At 46.3% G+C, this 24,967-nt stretch overlaps 1 protein-coding gene across 1 annotated transcript; it reads right to left on the reverse strand.

Moving 5' to 3' along the window:
- Positions 1-1,005: 1,005 nt before the first annotated feature.
- On the reverse strand, positions 1,006-22,547 carry LOC144153223 (uncharacterized). Its single transcript, XM_077684876.1, has 4 exons — positions 22,491-22,547; positions 7,083-7,243; positions 5,901-6,860; positions 1,006-1,057 (listed from the first exon to the last, which is right to left on the reverse strand). Exons 1-4 carry the CDS (start codon positions 22,545-22,547, stop codon positions 1,006-1,008), a joined length of 1,230 nt encoding a protein of 409 aa, XP_077541002.1.
- Between the last annotated feature and the right edge of the window lie 2,420 nt (positions 22,548-24,967).

Genomic DNA, 24,967 nt, shown 5'->3' on the forward strand with positions numbered 1-24,967 from the left:
ACCCAGAACACTGCGAGAGACACTCTTTGCGCACTTAATCACAAAAAATTAGCGAGTAGGTTTTGTAGATCTTCACGCACATCACACTGTGAGTACAGTGGGGAAGTGGACTAGTTGAGTTTGTAGTATCGCGTGTAGGCGATGCTCAACCGCATACGGTGGAGTACGGATTCATCATGCTTGAATATTCCAGGTGGCATGCTAAAATTACAATGCGGTTTGACAGAGTAGAGGGGTGCGCACTGATGGTACGCGTCTGCCCATCACTGCATGCTCCATGCCACACTGGATGCAAGTGCTGAAGCATCTTTCGGAGAAAATGGTACCGGTATTTTCGGTCCCCGCTGGTTATGCGCTGTGGATGCTGCAGAGTCCTCCTTCACATTTGAAGTTATTCCTCAATGGGCAGGAACCCACTGGAGTGTATTTGATGACGCACCTGCAGAGATTGAAGATGCAAAGCATGTACATCAAGCACAAGCTTATCTTTGGGGAAAGACGCCAAACATTGCAGGGCAGCCCGAGAGTCCGTGAAGTTGTCCCACACAAATTTGTGAAAGTCTGTTATCACGCCAAGTTTACGACAGATTTTTCCCTTTTTCTTTCCTGCCCAGCTCTTTCTTGGGCCTTTCCTTCCCCATCCGCATACGTCAGCAAAGAAGCATGTAGGTGAATGGAAACTCTGGCAAATCTCTCTGCTTTTTCAATAAGGAGCCTTGTCTCTCTCTGAGTGTGATGAAGGTATGCACACCGCGACAGTGGATTTTGTGGATGACACGGATTCGTCAGTGCAGAGTTGTGTACGTACTGTGTATATGTGCCAGATATATTCAAGGGCAACAAATCGCAGAGTGGGAGGAGGCAGAATATGCTTCTGGCGTGTAATTCCGGGCACTGTGGTCACTATTTTTATGGCCAGAAGCATCCAGGGCGGATGCAGAAGGCGAGCTGGCAGCTAGTAATGCTGTGGTAATAAGTCACCCACTTGAGTGACCGTATTTGGCGCTAAAGGGTGATCACATTTCTTTGCCCGAATCCGCAGTCGCACGCCGAACTCCTGCGTGCCGAGAGCCAAGGGTGAAGGGGAGAGCCAAGAGGGAGCCAAGGGGTCGAACTTACTGCGCCTTTTGACACTTGCTGTTCTGCGACACATAACAATTGTTAAGTGAAATATGCCTTTGCAATGCATTGCAAATTTCAAGAAATCGTGAAGTTAGTGCGCTTTTCCGAGTAGTACGCAATCATAAAAGAATTCCTATTTACCAATGCGCTCACAATTTTTGGCAGCCAGTTGCAACACTCGCAATTTTACCTGTTCGTCTTAAGCGGCGTTTTTTCTCCAAATGCTTATACCAGCTGTGAACTATGAAATGAAGAACTTGTCTTTCTTGATGCTGGGAAGAATAATTTGTTATCGCTACTCTTCAGGTAATAACGCTTCACCAATATTCTTGTAGAAATTGAAGGGAAGAGAATGGTGACTTTGCATTACGCTCGAAAACGCAAACATACAGACGAAAAGGCCCCGCGCTAAATTCAGGGTATATGCTTCCTTCCCGTAAGTATGCTGGCGAATAAAATGCTAAAATCACGTGATTGTACACATTGGTTTCAAAGCTGGCAACAGTAAAACGTTGACGTCAAATTGAAAGTGGTGGGGCAATCTCAATTTTTGTAGAGCAACAACGAAGCCAGTTGACGGAGGACCCGACATTCATATGCCTTAAATACATGAATATATATACATGGATGGACTAAATTCCCATGCCTCGATCAGAAGGCCCGCCATTAATATCAACCGGGCCTTCAGGCCTTTCATGTGGCTTGAAAGCCCGCCTTAACCTTTAAGAAAATTGAAGGGAGGCTCTGAGATGTATTCGAGCGTGTAATTAAGTTAAAAAGATCGTCCGAATCTGTGCGCAGGACAAGTGTGGAAGAAATGAAATTGACGTGCGTATGTATTGATCCGCATTCCCATTCAACGGAATAACTTATTTCTCCCTCTCACGACGTTCGTAATTTTTTTCCTAGTATCCGGCCGGCTGAAAATAGCAACGATGTTGTTATCCTTCGTCTTCACTGTCCGAAACATTTTCGACCGTACGCACTGGCAATACCTAAATTAGGCTGCTCTATGTGTAGATGCATTACGACTGTTCGGAAACACGGTTCCTATGTGGTTGAGGCTGTTAAAGGAGCCATGAGGACAAAACACAAGTTCGGTTCATTCGAAAGACTGCCTCGATAGAATCATACTGACACCACTGTTAACGCACAATTCGCTCAAATAAGCTACATAACTAGGAAAAAACGGAATGGCCATGTGACCCACTGGCTCATTTTCCGCAACAGAACTTATGATGTCACATGAGCTAAGCTGTGCGATTGGCTTAGAACGGAAAAGGTAAACGCAAATTAGGCACGGCTTAAAGGCTTTCCGAACGAACTATTTGCGCTTAAGTGTAACGCATATTCATTTTACAGCAGTAAGAATGGTTCGGTAAACAATGAAAGTTACGAAAACGCACGTAAGCATAGAAGTACCGATGCGCACTGCTGTTGGTACTGGGAGCACTATGCTTGTTTTAACTGCACAGCACTCCGTCGCTTTGAAGTAGTTTTACAGGACACTGGCCGATTGGCGCAAGAGGCGTTGTCTTACGTGACCGTATTTGTCAAGTTTACCCCAGGTTTCACGAGACGATCACTTTTTGCAGAAACAAAACAAGCCAGGTGCAAATACGCTCAAAAACAATGCAACGGCGGACAACGGTTCGTAGATGTTAGGTTCCTCCATATAGCTCTCCCAGGGAGCTATATAGCTCTTAGCTCCCTGCGGGAGCTATATACAGGAACTCTAAGTGGATGACTATAGCAGCGCCATCTGGGAGGGGTGACGGACAGCAAGGCCGCAAACCCTAATGACGCATTGGAATTTCGCTTGAATACACGCGCTTCTGGCGTCATTGCTGACAATACAAAAACCCATGATTTGGCGGGAGAATCAAAATTTTAACCTAAATTGAGCAATTTCTCAGTTAATACGGCGTCATTTGCTGCCGGACAAGCGCTGGGGGCACTATAAAACGCGAAATCTTTCGAATAAAACAAACTTGTATTCTGTCTTCATGTCTCCTATAAGTGCTTCCAAGAAGCCGAATTGAATTCTGCCGATCATATTTGTAGTTTATTTGAATTGTAATTTCCACGACATTGCACGAACAAAGTTGCTAAGATTTTTCTGGTAATGTATATCGGGATCAGTTGTACACGTTGTTAACAAAGTAAGCATGTTTCTTCGCCATATCAGGGAAATGTAATTCCTGTGCCACTAATTGCAACCCTGTTCGTTTTCAAGTGTCAAGTGTGCTCGTGAGTTTTACGAAGTACCAAATTAAAGTCTAGTTTCATAGAACGTGTTTTTTAAACATGGTGATCTTTTTTTTTGTTTCTGGTAGGTTATTGCTACCTATCTTATTCCTAGTCCGCATTTGTAATGCCTTTTCCCACGTGCCGCAAGCTCTGCCACTGTAATGCATATGAGACTCCAAATATGTGTCGTCCCTCTGGTCTAAAGACATGAGGCATTTCGTCAAAAGACGCGTACTTGGCGACTAAACGCACAAGGTTGCCCTGTGAATGTACAGGACAGGAACCTTTGCAATGTTTATATGGAAAATTTTAATCTCCTTTGGAATAGAACAAATAGGAAGGTTAAAGGACACCTTAACTGGTGTCGACTCGCACTTTTATTGTTTCTTTGGTGCATGGTGTCACGTTGAACGTCATAGCTATTGTCAGTGTGGAAAGGCCCTTCGCCACTTAGTCAATGCAGGAAAAACGTATTCTCACCTCTTGATTTTCTTTCTACTCCTTTACAGTAGCTATCGAATGCGTTTATTGCTGCAACTAAAAAGACGTTATCCTGTCTTCATGACGTACGTTGTCACTCAATCATGCCAAAAAATGCTTTAACAGAAAAAGAAAGAAAACGGAGCAAAAGAAACTAAGAAACAAAACAACCGGATGCCTACACGACATAGAACTTGAGTCTTGACATGGGAAATGAAAATTCTGCGGAGGTAGTCTCTCTGCTTTTAATATATTCTCGCTATGCTTGTACCGTTTCTTACGGTAGACACTACTAAGTTTTTCTAACCTCAAGAATTTTTATGAACCTCCAGTTTTTTTATAATAGTTTATGGCGTCTTAGAGATTTGAAAATTTTTTTGACAAACTTGATCTTCGGAATAATACACTATCATTCAATAAGCTGCTAGCTCCCTTATGTTTGGATGCGTCGTTGGAGTACTTTTTACTTTTGTTTAAAGGCAAAGTGTCTGTCGCGGAAACTAGCGCGAGTCACGGCCCAGAGCCCTAGACGGAGCGATCCGTGCTTCTTTATTGGCTGTCATCGAACCCAACTACTCCAATGATGATAATGCGCCGCGTGCCCCTGCCCGCTTTCCCCTCTTCTTCATTTGCAACATCTTCCCGCGGGCCCAAGATGGTCATTCGGCGAGTTCAAAAACGTACAGTTATTACACAGGAACATTGCACATGAAACTGTGGCAGTGACACTTGGCGAAGTCGCCATTGCAATTGAAGAGCGTTGTCGCCCAGGATCACGATCACGATGGCGTCCAACTCCATCGTCGGTGTTTGACGTCTGCCTTCCTTCGCTTGGGGAGGGAGTCAACAGCGTGAGAACCTTCCCGTTACAGGCCAGCGTATGAGGTTTCCTGCAGCCACCAGAAGCCTGACGTTCCGGCTCCGCAGACACAAATGGCTGTGCGCGCTGTTTGGCCTTGGTTTGCCTTGAGAAACGGCTGATGCGCTCTACGCTCTGCCGGTTGGTTCCTTCGCTGCTGCTGCTCAAGCTAAGTTTCTGGCGTTTCTCCTCATGCGCACTTTTACGGTTGGCTGAACACGCATTGGGCGTTCGGTTTGTCTTCACCTCCCCCTTTGCTGGACTTCCAGAACTGACCCGTCTCGAGCATGCCTTTACGGTGCCCTCTTTTGATAATGCGCTCGGGTTCGACGTCGGATCCTTAGGTGCATATTCTTTCGGGGCCATTTCGGGGTATCGACTTTTCTTGCGTCCACGTGCGGATTTATAAGTGGGTGTTTTCTGGGCAGGTTCTTGCTTCGGGGTCTGCTCGCTAGAGCTATACGTTCCTTCCGCCCCTTTCTCCATCATCACGTCTTCAACTACTTTGCGTTTGGTTCTGAATCCCTTATAAGTGCTCAGGTAGGCATTAAGCGACTCGGGTTCATGCGATGAACTGGAACAGCAGTTCCGCCGTCGCCACACAGCACGTGCGCCATATTCTAAACGCCGTCGTGTGCCACCCGAGAAGACCATGGCGGTAGTAAATCTACAAGCCGTAGATCTGAGTGTTCCTTGAATCGTCCAACCTAGAGCTGTTTCTGCAGCTGTGAGATCTGCATTGATTCGGTCTATTTTTCCTGCGGCCACCTTCGAGTAGGCGTCCGATCCAACCAGTATGCGGATTTCATCCTCTTTCCATGTATTCGGCTGGTAGACGTCAGCAGCGCCGTACCGCTTTTCACTGAGGATATTGACGGTCGCGCTATCGAGTTGCGGACTGGTGACCGGGCAAATCTTAGGGACCTCTGAAGCTTCCAACGTGATTGGGTCTCCACGAGCTTGTCCGCGTAGCGTCACCTCTACTCGCCGGCAGCGTAATATCTTCTGAGCCTTTGTACTGCAGAACGTTACCAACGCTAGCTATTCTGTGTCGAGAACAGTGCATTTAAGGGCTTTAGACAGATCCTGACGAATGAACGTCCGCTGGCTTCCGGTATCCAGAAGTACTCGCACTAAACGTCGCCGAGCCTCCTCTGCCCAGGCTCGGGCCGTCTGCAGTAGTACTGACGTATCTCCGGAGTGCCCGCTCGAAGCCGTCACCACAGTTGGCGGTGCACCTTGTCCAGCTTGTGCCTGCGGCGTTGGTCTGGGCGTGGTGTGGTCAGACGGCCGGAGCACGTCACACAGCACGGTGAGGTGACGCCCGTTGCAGGTGCTGCACGTTAGGTTGCGCGACGCTCTGCATTGACGAGCCACATGGTTGCTTCTGCCGCACCGGAAGCAGCAGCGAGCGTTTCGCAATCGTGCCATCTTCTCGGCCGCCGACTGGCTGACCCGGCAATCCGCCACCTTGTGACCGCGGCTGTCGCATAAGGGACTCGCCGGTGTGGCTGGGGACTCGGTCTCCGCGGTCAATGCCAGTGCTGAAGGAACGGGTGTCTCCGATTGTCCTGGGGGGTTCAAGTCGGCGTTCTGGACGGACCGACGAGCTGCGGTTGATAGAGGCTGCCCTTGCTTCCCTTCCTCGCGAATCTCAATTTGGATCCACAAGAATTCCAGTAGTTTCTTCACCTGGCAACCATGTCCTTGACTCATCGCGGATTCCGTCGCGGATCCAGCAGTCGACCCTTGGCACAATTCCTTAGCCCTCTGCCGGTACATCAAGGTTATGTCATCGGGCAGGCATCGCAGGAGCACATGGTTGAGAACCACGGCATACTGGTCCTGTGGAACTCCCAGGGCTTCCAGGGCGCTGACGCGGAAATGTACCTTGTCGTACAGCTCCCGGAGCCTGTCGATATTCGTCGAGCTAAGTATCCGTGTGAATGCCAGCAGTTGATCGATACGCTCGTTAATGAGCAACTCGGGACGGCCAAAGCGTTGAACAAGAGCGCTCACCGCAACGTCGTAGTTTGCTTCCGAGAGTCGGATGCCCTCGATGGCTCGCCTGGCATCGCCGATGAAGTACGTCAGCAGGTACTTGAATTTCTCGATTTTCGTCAGCTCGACGTTGTCATGAATGGTCACGCTGTAGTGATCCCAAAAAGCTTGCCACTAGTGCAGAATTCCCGAAAACGCTGAAATCTGAAGTTTCGGAAGGGCGACTGTCCGATGCCGTGACGCAGTCGCGATGCATGATGACGTACCCGTTGTATCATGGGCTGAAGCAGCTGCTGCCCCGCTTTCGCTGGCTACGGGAGCGTTCGGCTGGGCATTCCTCAGAAGAAACCGTGCCCGAGAGCCGGCGTACGAAACCTTGCAGTTGTACTCTGCCGCTCCCTCGAGCTCTTGCTCCAGCGCGTCATCATCCGTTGCCTCGGCGATCTTCCCGTTGAGCGCTGTGAGCTCAGCGTCTTGCTGCACGATGTAGTCGACGTGGGAGCTAAGGGTCGCCGTGTCGGGAGAGGGCTGCTGCAGCAGGTCGTTCAGCTGGTTGAGAGCTCGCGTGACGCCGCTCCTGACGGCGCCACGAGTCTTTCGAAGGCGGTCGATCGACGAAGCCATGCGGAGATGCTCCAAAGGGTGATTTCCCGGGTTGGTCGGCACCAAGGATGTCGCGGAAGCTAGCGCGAGTCACGGCCCAGAGCCCTAGACGGAGCGATCCGTGCTTCTTTATTGGCTGTCATCGAATCCAACTACTCCAATGATTATAATGCGCCCCGTGCCCCTGCCCGCTTTCCCCTCTTCTTCATTTGCAACCGTGTCAACAGAAAAAAATGTTACGTTGCTTCTTTTATATGAAGGGGTAAAACCAAAGCAAATTATTGGTATTCTTGGTACAGGCAAGAACAAACGGGGCGTTTTTTATGAGCCAGATCTACGTAACGGGAATTTGATAAACAAACGGAAGTTTGTTACCGGACCTAAATGCAACGCTATCACAGCTATTACATGACATATTTTACATGTCAACTAGGGGAAATTTATGGCCGCAAGTAATTAAAAAGTATGCGGTGAATTTCAGACATATTGCAGGGATAAGTTTGGATTTGTCTGATATTGAATTCAAACACTGAAGTTGATGCGGTATTTGTATGAAAACTTTATTTGAATTGACGTTCAAGTATTCTGAGATTGTGTTTTTGCGGAAAACGCATTAAACACATGCAAAAGGGCTTCAAGAACAGTAGAACTATACACAGAGAGCAGGTGAGTTCTCTTGGCACAATTAGCAGCTCTTTTCAGACTCTTCCCTAGAATAATTCTCTTATGCACGCTTGAAGGCACACAAGAAGTAAGCAAGGTCTTCATTGCCTTGCCATTAATTTCCGAAACGGTTCACGAGAAGGCTGTTCATATATTCTTGTTTACCTTGTTCGTTTTCTCAGAGGAGGGGGGAGGATTTTCCAAGCCTTGTAAGAGGCAGCTGTTTAGCCAATTACTAAAATGGTAAATATGATAGTAAAAATATAACCAGAGTTATTCCCTTGGGACGGAAGACGCGAGATGAATTCATTGTTTCGCATCTCTATTTCATTTGGCTCACTTCTTCCGTTCACTTCATCGTTGAAATTCAGAGACGAATCTTTCGCCAATCTCCTAATTGCCATCTGGATTCATGATAAGCCAGCTCCGAAAAGCAAAACAAAAACATCTGAAAACACGCACTACACAGTCTGAACAGTCAAGCCAAATGCAAAGTTCCATTGGACAAATGAATTTGGCGTTTTTTGGTCCGTGAAGCAACAGGATCTGGCTCATTTTCTATACGAACTACGATCGGCGTACATGTTTGCGGGGTGCTATTTCACCTATTTTAAGTGCAATGCACTTCTTAAGCGACCCTGAACCTGCGTCCACCGGCGATGTCCGCGCACGTGGAGATGGGCGCGCGCAGCCTGGCCGCTGACATGACACATACCCACCTGGGGGATTGGCCAGGAATCTCCTCGTCTTCCTTGGCAACGGGGGGAGATGGGCGCGCGCTGCCTGGCCGCTGACATGGCACATACCCACGTGGGGGATTGGCCAAGAATCGGGCGTGAGGAGGGCTAATGCACCTGCTTAAAGGAGTACTGACACGAAATTTCAAAGCTGAGATCCGCTCTAGCAATCAAGTACAACGACAACACAAATAGGTGTCTGTGAATAAATGCATCTTTCTTTCTTTGTAGTTGTGTGTGTGTGTGTGATCTCTCTTTCGCGAACATTACCGAACCACGCAAATTCAACTCGTGCATTCGCACTTTCACATTCTTCCCCTCGGGGAAATGCGGGGAATTTTTCTTGCCACCCCTTTTTTAGGGGATAGTAGCAGAGTTTTTCTTGTCAGTGCAGTTTCATCTGAGTTTCGGTTTCCGGATCCAGCTCGTTTTGAAAAAAAAAACGCCTCGTATGCTTGCGCGAGCTCTCCCATGTTCAATGTCCTGTTTGCTAGTCGATGTGCACACGGACAGCGTGTTTTGAGTCACAGTCACAAAGAAATAATAAAGACCTAAAAGGTCTACAGATATTTTTATGATTGGATGGTGTGTATACTTGAGGTACGCGTTCTGAGATTGCTCTCTTATGCTTTCGCAATAGTTGCGGTTATTGAAGGTCTATCTACGTTTCCAGATACCAAATTCCACAAAAATGCATGAGAACCATAATTGAAAAAGGCTTTTAAATATTTCTCCCCGGATGCGTCAGTCAGTTTCCTAAGTTGAAATGAAAGAGAGGTAACGTTAGTGCTGCGGTTGTACCGTGCCCAATGCTATCTCTGAACCCCATTGTAGTTAGCGCATGAAGACACGCTAAAATTTTTGTCTACCATTAAAACCATTCGAGACGGTATTCAGTTGCAGTTCCCATTGAAAAATGCTGACACAGAATATATCTGAAGGTGACTGCACTGTCAGACGATTTTATCTCACGAAAAAAGTTCCCACACGGCATTGTTAAACGTGAAAAACATACGGATTGTCTATACCACCATAGTTCTCACAGCCGAAAAGCAAAAAAAAAATCTCTCTGGGAAGCAAATGCAACTGTAGTATCTTCTATCATCTGTCGGAGAATATAAGCGAGAAACTACTTTTCCACGTACTCCGAAAAACGCGATTGTGCAGCACGCAGTGGGAGGATGCCACGTCAGCCATGTCATCAAAGTGTCGCAACAAGGTTCGCTGAACGCAGCCTTACCGCCTTTGCGGCCGTTGCCCGCTGGAAAGGAGCTCCAAAGTATTTTGCTTGCATTTTTTTATTAAGAATAGGATATCACTTAATTTTTTTGTGGCGTGTCTTTTATAGACAGTACAAATGTGTCTTCATGGTTTCGTTAGGTATAAGGATAAGGCTGTATGTATTTGTTCTTTATTGCATGGCAATGTTGGTGTGAACAATTCGTTTTTCGTCAACAATGCGCTTTGTTCGCGCTACCACGCCAATGCGATTTCTTTTCCCTCCTTTAGTACCTTCACAGCACCCAGCAGCGAAGCAAGATTTTAAATCCCTGTTAGTGGTTTTACACATTACATTTGTATGTCTACATTGTATCAGCACATTGTAGTTACGCATTGCTCTTAGATAAACAACTTCTCACAAAATGTCCAGTCGCTTGCATAGATTATAAGTGGTCAATGATTTGCGCAGTTTTAGTTACATGCATTTTTAATCTGTCTGCCTGACAAGGATGTCTAAAGGGGACGATCAGCGCAAAGCGATGAAGGTCTCACTTGGATTTGTATAGTATAAAACTTGGGGCAGAATCTGATGTGCCCAGCAACATCAAATTCCTAAAAGTGAAGCTAAGGGGTCATGGTAGCAGTGTTAGAACCCGAAGAATAACCAAAGGCCAAGTGTCAGAAAAATTCCAGTAAGCGTTGGTCAGTGCCCCTGCCCAGGCCCCTGTTTTTTTATAACGTTGAACATCCAAAACATTGAACTCAAAAAGGAGCCTCAATAACATTACACTGTCACGTTGCCGAAGACGACGCAGTGTTCTTGAGGGAATCGCGTCTATTGAGCGATCTTGTGCCCCCCAGTGACCTAAGGAATACACAAATCTCAAGGGAGCAATCAGGAGAGAGATATGCCGAGGCGTTCATCGCTGAATCGAATTCTGAGGCGTCTGCTCTCCACTCATCTCACGTGCTCTCACTAGTGAAATATCAAACTAGATGAATAACATCGCATATTAAACTAGAACAATGAAGGATAGTCAAAGCTAAGCTACACGATATCCCTATCAAAAAAGATTGACGGATTTGGCATACAAATGAAGGGTAAAAACGCGCTCCGCTTCACACAAGAATAAGATATCGACCGCGACCAAGCACCGGTAAACATTGATTTGATTATGTAGGTTAACGCACCGACGATGCACAGGCGATGATTACCGCCGTAGTGCAGGGCTCCGGATTAATTTTGTTTTGACCACCAGGGGATCTATAACGTTTTCGCTTTCCACCTCCTTAGGGAAAGGGGCCGTCCCGACCTGAAAACGAAGCCACGTCCTTGGGCTCCACAGTAACACGGCTTAGCCACTGAGCCACCGTAGCGGGTGGTAACAAAACATAAGTGAACCAATCGGAAAGCATGGTTCCAGGCAACATGTCAAGGTGCGAGCACTTGTTACGTCGTTTAATCTCCAAGCGTAGCCTCAGGCATAATGTAAGAAAATTCTGGGAAAAGCGTTGGCCAATCCACTTCATCGGTTATGTTAAGTCGTCCTTATTTGGCTTACATAACTTTATGCAGCACTAACGTCGAGCCAACCACGCTCCCAGCAAGGCTACTTAATTATGTGACAGGCAGCAAGAACCGGTTTAGGTTGTTAAAGCTCGAAGTGTAACGCGAGGCTAATATAAGTGGAGACTCGTGAAATCGCTAAACACTACAGCTCTGCGACTTGTGCTATAGACTGAAACAGGTGGGGGATTCCGGAACCGTGTCTGTGCCACAGCCGCAGAACGGAGGTGTTTTCGGGCAGATTCGTTTGTTGCCTACGCAACCAGTTGCTCCTGTTAGCATGTGCCTAGTAAATTAATACATGATAAACAACGCTGGATACACATTTTTTTATGGTTACTGAGCCCGACGTCTTTTTAAAATATTCGCATCTCCTAAGCTATTTTAATACACAAATTATGTTTTGTTTTTGCGGAAACCACTTGTTTTCATATAGTTTATGACTGTTTACTTTTATTTCTAGGATCTTTAAGTCAGTTCAAAATGCTTTTAATTTCGAAAGAACCACCGTAATGTTTTTCACACTTTTGAAGAAATTCTGAGAAAATCGTGCCTGTAAACATTCAAGGATGGCGACTTAACCTGTAAACACATCCCATAAGCTTTCAGTGCCTTGAGGCATTTCGCTTCCAAACTAAAACTTGTTCCCCTGCCACAAAACTTGATATCGTGGGCTGTGATCAGCATACAAAGTTTCAATTTTGGACTGAAAGGTTTTCACTGTGTAGTCCACAATCCAAATATACAAAATAGTATGCCTAGTACAGCGGAAGAAAACACTTCCGCTCCGGAAGCAATATCTGCGATGCTATACCTCGGCATAAATGAGCTTGGTAGCGTCCAGATGATGCTCCCTGGTGAAAAAAAAATTACAACAGAAGTTACAAAAGTATCTGCAAGGGTTATTTGGCGTCATACATTTTCCCGGAAGGCAGAGAAGCTGCTCCGGCCTTCCGGTTTTGCCCGCCCATTTTTCCTTTACAGAACCTTCGGAATTTTCTGACATTTTTAGATGTTTCATCCCGAAAACAATTGTACAGAGCTCACCGATGTAACAAGTAGCGTACCCAGGTCTGCGGCCCTCCCTTTGATCTGGGCATACTATATTGCAAATCTCATCAGAAATGTGGCATTGTTAACGCAAATAGTGCTGCCTGGTTATTGCATTGGGAGACCATCCACTGTTTGCTCGGACTCCTTTAGCTAGAGCCAGATATTCACACAAGCAAAATGGAAAACCCGTTTTTTCGAAAAACGATTTGTCGAATTCTGCCTGACTAACAGGAAGACTGAGAAGCCTACATTTGGCGCGAGAATACAAAAGTAATTAGACCGACTTTGGAGATCGTTGGGTAAATGTTTTCCTCATTTATTTACAGATGCCTATCACGAGCCTAGAAGTCATTTTAAAACTGGAAAGCAAGCAGTACACCATAAGCTGTGGCCCCACGTGTGGGAAATTTTAAGCTAGGTTAGGAACTTACTTTCGAATCTCTCTCCGCAGCGCCTGCCATCAAAATACTGATATCTAAGTCTTTCTCCACTTTTTCTCTGAGAGAATCTTTTAGAACTTAGTAAAATCCCGAAATATTATTTATCAAAGGATGACTCTCAGATAAGCTGTCACGGATAAGCTGTCACGGGTAAACTGTCACAGATAAGATTTCAAAGGATAAGCTGTCACGAAAATCTGCGTCAACTGTGACACGTTTGGGAGCAGGGCGACTGCTACCTTTTGTCGTCTTTTTTTTTTACTTAGCGTCCTGCATTTTTTACGGTACCTGGAAACCCAAGCGAAACCATGTCTCGCAGGTGAAAGTACGTACTTACGTCTCAGGATGCATGGTAGGAAAGGGCACCAGCCGTCAAAAGCTTGTCAGTGGCTAGCCTCCCGATCAACGAAGGTAGGCCTTATGCAATTATTAAGGCATTTTGTATTTACATTTGCTAAATTACCAATATATGCAGGTACAAATTCCAATGTATGGCAGGAATAACACGCAGTACTAAATATTCTGCCTCCGACAAACAAGCCTAGGCACGTGACACTGCATTTTAAAAGTTTTAAGAATTTTTAGAATAATGATAATACAGCGACGGAGGGCCCAGGCAGTAGAACACAGATTTTTATTAAATTGTTGTGGGCAGAAAGAGCAAGCATTTATTTTTTGCGGTTGATATTTTACATCACACAGTTAAAGTACATGGCTGCGGATTTTAAGAGACACTTTGCAACGGCGAAATAAATACCCAACGTACAGCAGCGAGTCCGTTTTCTTAGTACTTGTCAGATGGTTCAGAAAATTCTTAAGCTCAGTATTCATTACTCTGCTCAGAAACTAAGTGATCCGTTGCTCTGTAAAATGGGGAACCCTCGTTGCACCCACAGCTCCCAGTGTGGCGTCATCAGCACTTAACTCTATTACCAAGCGTTATAAATAGCTAATATCCTTGTATTACATCGGTTGGCAATTCGTGTACATGCACAGAACTACCGCTACTTAATGTGACTCCCTTGTCCACCTCAAACTCGTGTTTGTTAGCTTCACGTCCTGGTTCGAGTTCTAAAAAACATTATAACATAAAAGTAAATACGGACTGATTTTTATTATCTGTATGCAGAGCTTCTCGTGCGGTTGGCGGTAATATGTGTTAGCTGCAAATGTCTAGTCAATTTTCGGTTTTCAAACACCCAGCAAATTGTGCCACGAAAGAAATGCAATAGGAGCTGATGGCGAATGCGGAGCAAAATAGGAATATTAACAAGTCAGGCGCACCAAATAATATCATAACGAGAAAATAACGGGTATGTTCACGTTTGACATAATCCATTTCCCAAGTTTTATCACAGATACCGGAAGAAATGTTGCTGAGACTGCCCATTTTACTAAAGCGAATGAAACGCGCATGGGTACCTGCCCTGATGCCCTAATGAGAGTTAAATCACGTTTCACACATGCAATGCTTTCCTAATCCCGGTGTAGTTGCGTGCCTTCTTATTGTTTTCTCTGTGTTAAATTTCCTTAGCGATATCTTCCAAACCAGTTCTTTTTCAAATAATTTCAGTTGCCAGTAACCCGACGCACTGTCGTACTTTTACCTTTTGTTCTCGTTTTTATTGTAGTGATTTGTTCTAATATGAACGGCTACGATATGACTGAGTACCATGGTCGTATCTGGGAAAACTTCAACGTGCTCTGCGTATGGAAGGAATGCACCAGGGACACATTCAGGAAGGCTTGCGTAGTTGAAAGTCAGAATAGTGGGATCTGTTTGGACCTTCTTGCTCGTGCAATGAATATTTACCCACTGCACAGCTGTATGAAACCTTGATGTTGCATGCCTTCAAAGATACCCGCTTGGGTATCACGGAGAAGTTCTAATTCCAAGACTCAGGCTTGGATAGTACTTAGGTAGAGTGTGGAGAGGCCGTAATCTTTATTTTGGTTGGGCTATCCACTTTGAGAAAATTTTCAACACTGGTCCCACAGACTTTTGCTTCCTGACAAGGTTTGAGGGTACTTTTTATGAGGAATGCTGGCAGTGTTTGCCAGTAGCGCATTATAGTCCTCTGTGTTGGTGACTACGTGCATGCTGAACGTTTCGAATATTTGATTGTAAAGTTTAACGCGCCCACTCAACGCAGGCGATGAGGCGCGCCGTGGTGGAGGGCTCCAGAATAATTTTGACCACCTGGGAATGTTTAATGTGCGCCAAAATCTCGAACAGACTGGCATTTTGGTTGTTCGCCTCCATCAGCAAAGCGGCCGCGGAGGCCGGGAATCGAACCCGCTACCTTGTGCTCAGCAGCACAATGTCTTAGCCACTGAGCCACCGCAGTGGGTGAACGTTTCGACTACATAGTCTCGTTTAGGCGGGATAAATACGATGTGGCCTTAATTAAATATGATCTGTTTGCATTACGGGAGAGAACACGTTGCTACATATATATGACGTTTCGTGGGCGGCATAACAGGTCGCCCGCAACCGAGCGCAGGAAGGTATCCTGAGTTTAGCGTACAGGCTAACCACACGCTTCCTTTACAAGCCGATACCTAGAAGCAGGAGTAATATATTATCGGGGTGACGTTCTGTCACTTAGAAAAGTCTGCAAATCATAAGGAATTTGAATAAATCATACCCACCTTTCTCGCTCAAAATTCCGACCTCTCAGGAACCTAGGGAAACCACTTCAGGAAAGTGATATTTTGCGTGGAGTCAACGTGGAGATGAAAACACTAGAAGAACATTCCAGGATTCTGAATATTTTATGTGCAGTTCGCTGTCAAATCTTACTCCCCATGCATTTCTATGGGATAGTTCCCATGGCTCAGGAACCTAGCCGCAAATCGTGCAAGACTTGAAACTGTGCGCACAGCACGTTTTCACCCCCAATATTAGCAGCGCAAAATAACTTTCAATTATGCTAAATAACTGCAAAGTAATCGCTGTTGAAAGGACTGCCATGATCGGGAAAGCGGCACATGTAGACAGGTTTAAAAACGAAAGGAAAAGTGATGAGAATAGAAATGTAGCGCAGGGTGAAGATAGTGGCTGATTTCCGAAGACGAATCAGTCCGGATGCTCCATTTCGAGGAAGTGGAGGATGAAGGAAGGTGTTGCCGTTGCTGGACGCCATGGAAGTCCAAAAGATCCCCATTCGCTGAGTCACCAATTTCCCAATTTTCTGAGAAACTGAAAAGCCGCACACAGCCTAAACAGTAGGTGGATCCAATGCACATTAACTTGGCCACTTGATATTGCAAAGCAGCCAGAGTGTTCAAGTATATTCACCCATAGAGAGTTCGGCCACCTTGAGCCGCTCTTCACAACAACTTCTATTCCGCAAGGTTGCCTCTGCGAGAAATTATAATGAGTACATCCGTTCCTAATGGTCGGCATGTCTTGGTATACACCGGTGCTGGCAATGTCTTGAAAGAAAATCTTCTGATGGCGTATCTTTCCCAGTGATAGATGAGTGGAGTTCGCAGTAGAGCGAATTATGTCCTTGCTTTCTCGTATTATAGATATGGCGGCAACATTCGTCGTCTCGATGTATTCGCTTACTTTTTCATAAACCCTCTGTGTACGTTTTTGTGTACTCGAACTGCAATATTAGGTATTCTTGCTCGATACCATACGAACCGCTCCGCCATGGCGAAGCTTATGCTTTATAGAGGAATGGTCCCACGGGATACTAGACCCCGTGCGACAAGTCGGATTTATCGCAGTTACCCATTTCTACCCCTTGCCGAGTAAACAAGTAAACATCTTGTTCAATAAAACATTTCTTGCCTGTGCCGGACATGGCGTATTTACCATAACGTTTGATGTCGCAAACGTATTGCCTTTCAAAAACGACCGCCACGCCTGGGAACACCAACCTTAGAGAGCCTTCAATAAAATAAAAAATGTACGGGGAAAAAGATATTCATATAGGTACAAACTATACGATCTATTATGAGCGCAATCTAGTTTTTGTGACTTCTATCTGATTGACGAATACGCATTGCCGAGCCTTTCGAGATGAATATTAGAAAAAATCGGAAGCATTGGGAACGTTTATCGCTGTTTGCAAAGCGCTCCGGTTCGTTCACAGCACTATTGATGAGAGGAAGATATTTCGCGCTGTGCTCACAACTCAGGCAATGAATGATGTTATATTGCAATTTTATGCTTTCAATGATTCAGCTTTGTTTCAGGCAGACGTATCTACGCGTGTTAAAAGTCATGTACCTTGGTGAGCGCTCACTCCTTAAAGGTAATAATGTTTAATGGGGGGATAGTTTTTCAGAAGCTGAAGCCGGTCTCTACGCAAAAAAAAGACCCGGGATCTTCTTGTACTCAGGTGTGGCACGCGATATTGAAAAGCTTGTTGGATCAATAGAGCTACATCGATATATGTGTGATCATAGCAGATAATAATTGCGCCAAGCATTCTGTGCACTGCAACATTCGTTGAGAACAAACAGAATAAATTCCTGATATTGATCCAGTTTTGATGCTCACCAACAGCGAGTTATGTCGCTGATTATTCAGGGTTTGTATGTATGGTCCTGGAGACCTTGCGAGCGTATTTATATAGGAGTGTTCTATATAACAACAGAGGCGTCTCTCATATCTATTTGTTTACATTACGCAAGTTTTCCTTTTTGAGGTGATTATGTAAAAAAATATTTTTAAAAAATCACCGATCTTGGTGTTTTCATCTCGCGATTTAGCAATATGGAAGTAGCGATTGTAAAACTCGCTCTGCGGAAAAACACAAAAGAACGGTTTGCCCAATTCTAGCGGTTTACCCAAATATCGAACATCAGCTCGAAGCCGGCTGCGATCTCTGAAGCAATCATATTATTCTTTTCTTTGAGCAAATGGATTTTCTTTCGCTGATCCTGAACCCAGAAATTTCTAGAGACCTATATTTGCACACTTGAAAGCATGAAAAAAAAGAGGATCGAGACCGAGCAAGGGCTCGAGCTTTGGATATCTTTGCCTCAATATAGCTTTTCACGTTTCATTTGGAGCATGATTACCTGCTCTTAACAAACATGTTTTGTCCCGATATCTGAATTCTGCAACCATTTCGTTTAAAGCTTTTCATCTTAATTAAAAAAATTCATATAGGGATTCCCAATTTTTATTCTCTTCCCCAGCAAGTATTTCTAGTTCTTTTCAATATGCGCGCCTAGGCTTCATAGAACGAACCTAAAGCTCCCAGTATTTTTGTTTTGTTTCTGAAACACGTACAAACCGAACTATAGATTTCGATGGTTTTATTTTTAGTTCTAGAGCCAAAACCACTACGTGCCTTGTAGGCGGATACATATATGGTCAGTGGGTATTTGAAAATATTCCGCCCCCTAAAAGTAATTATTATATACTTCTTTTACTAATTTCTGGCTCTGATTTTTCATTGCTTTATTATTCGTTCATTTTATAGCTTGTCTATGTCTATCTGAAGGACGAAGGCTTTTCCTGTTATCGGAGTTTTGAAATAAATACTACATTGTGGTGACAAAATCTTCCGAAGAATGCAGTCCCTTTTTCTTTCAGACATCCATTGTAGTTAGGTTGTACCTGTCTGCTTTGCCTTGTCTTTTTAACTAATGGTGTTATATCTACCGGAGCTTGCAGCCACCCCGGCTTGGAGGATTTGTACAAAGCAATCACATATTCAATTACTTGAGAATGTCCAAGAATGTCACAGTGAAAACGCAGCCCCCACACTTTGAGACCTGAGGAAAACCATTAAAGTTCTCGCCCACATCGCAGATGTGAGTGTTTCAAGAATTTTGTTTTCTCGAAAGAACCAGGCCATCCACATAGCACGTCTAAATTGATTCTTTGTCTAGACGTGGCCCATCCGCACAAATACAGGTGACAGAACTTTAACTCCACGTGAATTTACCATTGCTGCATTTAGAAAACGACGTAGTGCCACAGATAAAGAAAACGTGGACACGGCACCAGCACAATTGTGTAACCTTAGGAGTGCGGGAATAAGATTCCGAAATTGAAATGTTTTATATAGTAGCCTGAGGCACACTAACACGGAACACGTATTCGTTCTTCAATTTTAATCAAAATAAAAAAAGTATTTTCTCAGATGCACAGGCGAAGTTGCAATCACAGGTAACTTCGTACTGACCACCCTTGTGTGGGGTGGTCAGTTAACGAGGCGTCTTTGTACAGATCATCGTCCAGTGAAGTTAGTCCGACCCCACCTGCTTCACAAGCCCTTCAGCGCATTCCATCTTCAATCCGGTCCCACATTACTGAATCCAAAATTCCTAACAATATGCACCTAGAATTCAACCAAGGTAGAAGGCCCTCCCGGGTTAAGCATCTGCGTTCACAATTCCACTTTCACCCCGATACTAGCGACACCGACGCCGCCCTCTACCCCACACGCCAGGCTCATGCTCTGGCGGTTGTAAACTCAGAAGGCACACTTCTCACCTCCCTCACAACTCTCTCGACATCAACCACCACTGCCGAAGAAATTGCCATAGCCATCGCCGCTACAACTGGCTCCGAATACGTTACAATAATAACAGATTCCCAGCAAGCCTGCCGTAACATTCAACGTGGACGCATCTCACTTCCTGCATTACGCATACTCGCATCAATTAATCCCCTCCCCGAGCGGTACATCGTCTGGACCCCTGGCCACTCATCCCTCGAGGGAAATGAGGCGGCTCACGCCGCTGCCCGCGCCCTTCCACACCGGGCATTTCCCTCAGGAACAGAACCTACGGTCCAGCCTCCTCCAACTTCCACTGTTCATCACGCTACCACGACATCCTGCCCCATTATCGCAACCTTCGCCTCACTTTGCCTCAACCTCACCCTCAACTAACCAAGGAGGAAGCAGTCATCTGGCGTTCATTACAAACGAACACATATCACAACGCACCCATCCTCCACGCTATCTCCCCTACCCAATACACCCTCACTCGCCCATTCTGCCCCTCTCTTAATACTACCTACCACATGGTGTGGGCCTGTCAAAACACCCCATCGCTTACCCCCAATCCCAGACCTTCCCCAGAGCAGTGGGATGGCCTGCTGACCAGCTCCTGTCACGCTGACCAGATCTTTCTGGTCACCCGTGCCAGGGCTGCAGCCAAGGCCCAAGGGTACCTGGACTGAGGTGAACCCAACCCACCGAGTGACGGCTCAACCACCACCGTCTGCTCTAATAAATGTTTCTTCTCTCTCTCTCTCTAGTACATAATATTCAGATTTAAATATATCGATCCACCAGTACGCATATCCAATGAGGCAAAAGGAACCGCTAGAAAAGCAGTCCGTATATCGAATTGCACTAATCACTTTCCAAAGCGCACCGAAGTGAATTTTGGGTATGTTTTTTGCAGATGCACAGACGAAGTTGCAATCACAGGTAACTTCGTGCTGACCACCCTTGTGTGGGGTGGTCAGATAACGAGGCGTCTTTGTACCGATCATCGTCCAGTGAGGTTAGTCCTTAAACGAAGAAGGTCCTTTCAGAACTAGTGTTTTAACTAAGCTAGCCAGTCTGGTCCTATTGGTAGTGTTGAAAAATTCAGAAAAGAAGAAGAGGCAGCCATTAGCAGCTGCCTCCAAATAGTGCTATCACCATCATTGTAAAGTTCCACCCCACCATTAAAGATTCACCCACGTCCCGCGGTCCTCTCCTCGGTTCCTGAACAAACTGGTGCCGTGACCAGGATAGGACTACACAGTTGAAGAACGAAGTCTGCGGACCGCCCAAAAACGATGACGTGAGTGACCGCAACGATGGGACTGGACTGCTGCTCCTGACCATTGACCGAAAGCGTCCGCGATGAAAACACAAGGACTTGAGGACGCGCCAGACCTGCCGCGGACCCCACGCTGTCAACGATTTACCGATTTTCCGCGGACGTCTCGCGGATACCGCTGAAAGGCAACAACAACGGCTTCGACATCAACGACAACGGCTTCGACATTCCACCGAGCGTGATCCTTCTCGACGACCACCTAGTCATTAACGACGCCGAGAATGTACCTGCAAGGCCTTTGCCAAAGAAGAAGCCTAAACCGACAGGACGTCGAAGCACTGATCGACGACATAAAATCACGCATGACTGACGAGACATCATCTATTGGTGAGCTAATTTTCCTGAAAAAAAATGTATTAGAAAAATATGAAATTCTGAAGAAACTGGACGGTGAAATAGAAGAGCTTGTAGAACTGAATGATTTGGAGAAATAATGTGAAGCATCATTATAATTCGAAGATTAAATCCTTCTGACAAAATTTAGAATGGAGCGATTTTTCCCGGAGTTAAAAAATATCGTAGCAATGACAGTGTAGCAATAGCCTCCGAACAATACAGCAGCACCATAAAGAACAAAGAGTTAGCACACAAGAACAGTGGCCATCCTAACAAAAACAGCGATTTGGTGGCCCCTTCGAAGAACGATCGTCAATATAATGCCTCAATTGACAAAGTGCATGCAGCCGCTTCTAAGGCTTGCTCAGATGAACTGACAAGAACTTTTTCCACAGTTGACGCTGCGCACGATGAACCTGTGTCATTACCTCCCATGAATATAACGAGGGATAGAAGCGACGACACTACATTGGAGGTGCCAAAAAAGAAGACTTCTGCGCGAGATATCGAAGAGATTAAAAAGTGTTCAGCGTACAACGAACGACTTCATGGAACCCCGAAAGTGAACCAAAGAACACTTCAGAAGCATCGACACATTGACCCAGTTACAGGCACACCCATCGGTCGTTCAAGTATATGCTGTCATCACGGAAACACGACTTCAGAGGGGATTTTATTGACTACGGCAAAACGTAAAGATTTGATAACTCCGAAGCCAAAACAACGACGGCGAAAATGGCGAAGCCGGAGAGCCCTACGACAAGCATGTACAAGTAGCGCAAATAAGGTTCAACCGAAAGGCGTGATAAAGTACAGAGGGAGCCTAAAAACAAGTAATCAAGAAAAAGCACCATGTCCAAGGACCTGTATACACCCGAAGAGACACACCCGGCACTTGAATTTCCTTAGGATCCGACAGTCAACCCGACGCCCATGCCGCATGAAGTTTGTGCGAAGTCTGCAAAGCCGACATCCAGGACGGACGACAGTCCAATCATGTTGATTACGCTTTTCAGATTCTCCAAGGCGCAGGTATCACAAACGCACCAAGCATCGATGGAAACGAAAGTATTGACTAATACAGGGTGGCTACGACATTCATGACAAGGATTGTGACCACATTGAACTGATCACGGGACCTTAGACGAAAGTGTTTAAAGACAAGTGCTTGATGACCGTTGAAAACTGCAATCCCTCACGTCATGCCCATTACCCTCCATCATTTATCGCGTGGCCGGGAAGATGTTGAAAAAATCAGAAAGGAAGAAGAGGTGGCCATTAGCAGCTGCCTCCAAATAGTGCTATCAGCATCATTGTAAAGTTCCACCCCGGCATTAAAGACTCACCCACGTCCCGCGGTCCTCGCCTCGGTTCTTCAACAGGTAGTGAGCGCTGTTTACCATCCTGGAAGTAGTTATCACTGACTGGACTATGGACAGCACTAGCGCTTCGTTTGCATCTGTACGTAATCTTCAGCACTAGCTCGTACGCCCTGTACCTCATCAGTTTAAACCCTGTGCATATTCAACATCATGAAGTGTTGAAGTGTTCGTCAATCCAGCGACTAGAGCTCTACAATAAACGTCAGTCCAGACTCGGTTTCTGAGAATCTTTCTTGGAGCAAGTATATCTAGTGAGGCTAGTGTATTTAGTGCCGAGTGGTAAATCTCCTCCGCGGTATGCATCCGTAGTCATCACTATCATTGTCATTTGTCATTGTCATTGTGGGGACCGTGTCAGTAAAGTGGTTATCCACGTAACGTGCACCCATGGCTTCGGTCTCGCTTCAGTCGTTCTTCCGTTAACATTTTGGGGCCGTTAAGCCCGGAAGAATGAACATGTGCAGCTAAGGAGACCACCGACGACCCCTTCGGCTTGAGGTTTGAAGAACTCCGTAATTTGACTGCCGTTGACCGCCGCTGCCCCGCTTTCAGCCGGAGGTCACAATGGCTGGCCCTGACCGCCCACCCACGACCCACGGGAACCTTCAACGGGACGCAGATACGCACCGTCACGTCCAAGGTACCACACTTGGGATCAGCTGCACGTCCCCCGAGTACCAAGCTGGTGACGACCTGGACGCCCAGCGTTCGTTGAGAAGGGTTCCTCGCGCTGCAGTTACGAGGCTGCATAAGGCAGCGACCCAGCTCCGGCAAGCTCCCTCACCATGTGCGTTAGACTTGCTGGAGGCAATCAACGAGCTCGATCGGAAAGACACTGAATTTAACGAGCTGAACGAGGCGATAGGTGAGCCTCTCCGAGGAGACGAGTTTGAACATTACTTTTACGGCGTGATGAAATATCCAGAAAGGATATCCGGGGCCATCAGTAGGTTGCGATCGACGTTGAAGGACCTGCGGGCACCCGACATTAAATGTACAGGCAAGGGCACTTCACCCCGTCCAGACGACCCTTCCCACGTCGGCTCGCGCACGTCGACCTCGCGAGTAGTACTACCAAATTTGATCGCGACGACCTACAGCCACCTGTACGTTCCCGATATTGACAACGTGAAGAAGCCAGATACGTCAACATTCACGTCTACCACGCTGTCTGCAATGTCGACTTCTGATAGCATGTGGCCAGGACGTTCATTGGACTACAACTGCTCTAGGGCGGAGATGCAAGCAGATCTAGTTCCGTCTAACGCGACGTGCGACGAGGAGAAGAGCTTCCGGCCCCAAGGAGAACGAGAGAAGACATTGAAGACTAATATTTCTGGAAACGTCTCGTATGTCTCCGTATAGCATCAAGCCGTCGTTGCAGGGCAGGATTCAGTATTCCCAAATGCCGAAGACGAGGCTGAGCGCAAAGACATGCAGGTGGGAGCCAGAAACGAGGTAGTGTCGTGCGTCCAGGCGAAAGGCAACCGTCATGAACACGAGTTCGCGCTTGTCATAGTAAAGGACGAGACAGTGACAGTTCTCCAAGCATATGACGAAAGCCCAAAAAAAGTCAAGTACGTGAAAGAGAAGCTATTTCCGCCATCATTTCCGCCACCGTTCGAGTGTGTCTCCGGTTCAGACACAAGGAGAAGCGAATACTTACCAGATGTTATTGATAGCCGACCAGCTCTAATAGACTACGTAGGGTGGCAGGCTGCCCCCAGGCGCAAGTGTGAGGTGTTACATCTTACTGATGTAGGAAAACACGAGCAACCCTTGCTCTGCCTTTCTGTTTCATGCAAGACGACCGCGCAGCCTGGTCTAGAACCGCCAGAACAGAACAGTTCCCTGGGTACGAGCACGAAAACGAGCTTGTCAAGAGAAGAAACTACCGAAGGACCGATCCGACGTAGTTCCAGGACTTTTCTAAGAACGTGGCTCGACTGGATTCACACGAGGAACCGCACCACCGAAACACTAACCGTTGCCCGACAACACCTTCCGGCCAGGGTTCGCAAGACTGCCGCACATTAAACCTTTCAGGAATCTGAGTGCAGAACTTTGTGGACGTCTATTTTGCCTTGTCTACGCCTCGCTCCACCGAAAGCTGCACTACGAGGCAAGCACCGCTTGAAGCAGAAAAGCGTGGTAGCATTCGAGGACGGCTGCCCAACTGTATCGACTTTATGCCAAGAAAAACAGGACTAGGATTGCGGTTCATCGTCGCCACAAATTTCTCGGGTGCTGGAGTGAGAGCCGCAACAAGCCATTTCAAGCCAAGCCTACTCACCGAAAACAGCAGTCCTCGTTGCTTCTAACTACGAGCCCCGGCACCCGGAAATATCGTGATAAATTGTGTACAGAACTCGCTTCTTCAATGCTGATCTGTGAATCAACGTGAACCTTTGAATCAACCAGGAGAATTGACCATCTGCTCC

This window comes from Haemaphysalis longicornis, unplaced genomic scaffold (assembly GCF_048455015.1).
Source record: "Haemaphysalis longicornis isolate Haplotype H1 unplaced genomic scaffold, Haemaphysalis longicornis Haplotype H1 scaffold_9, whole genome shotgun sequence".
Lineage (NCBI taxonomy): Eukaryota > Metazoa > Arthropoda > Arachnida > Ixodida > Ixodidae > Haemaphysalis > Haemaphysalis longicornis.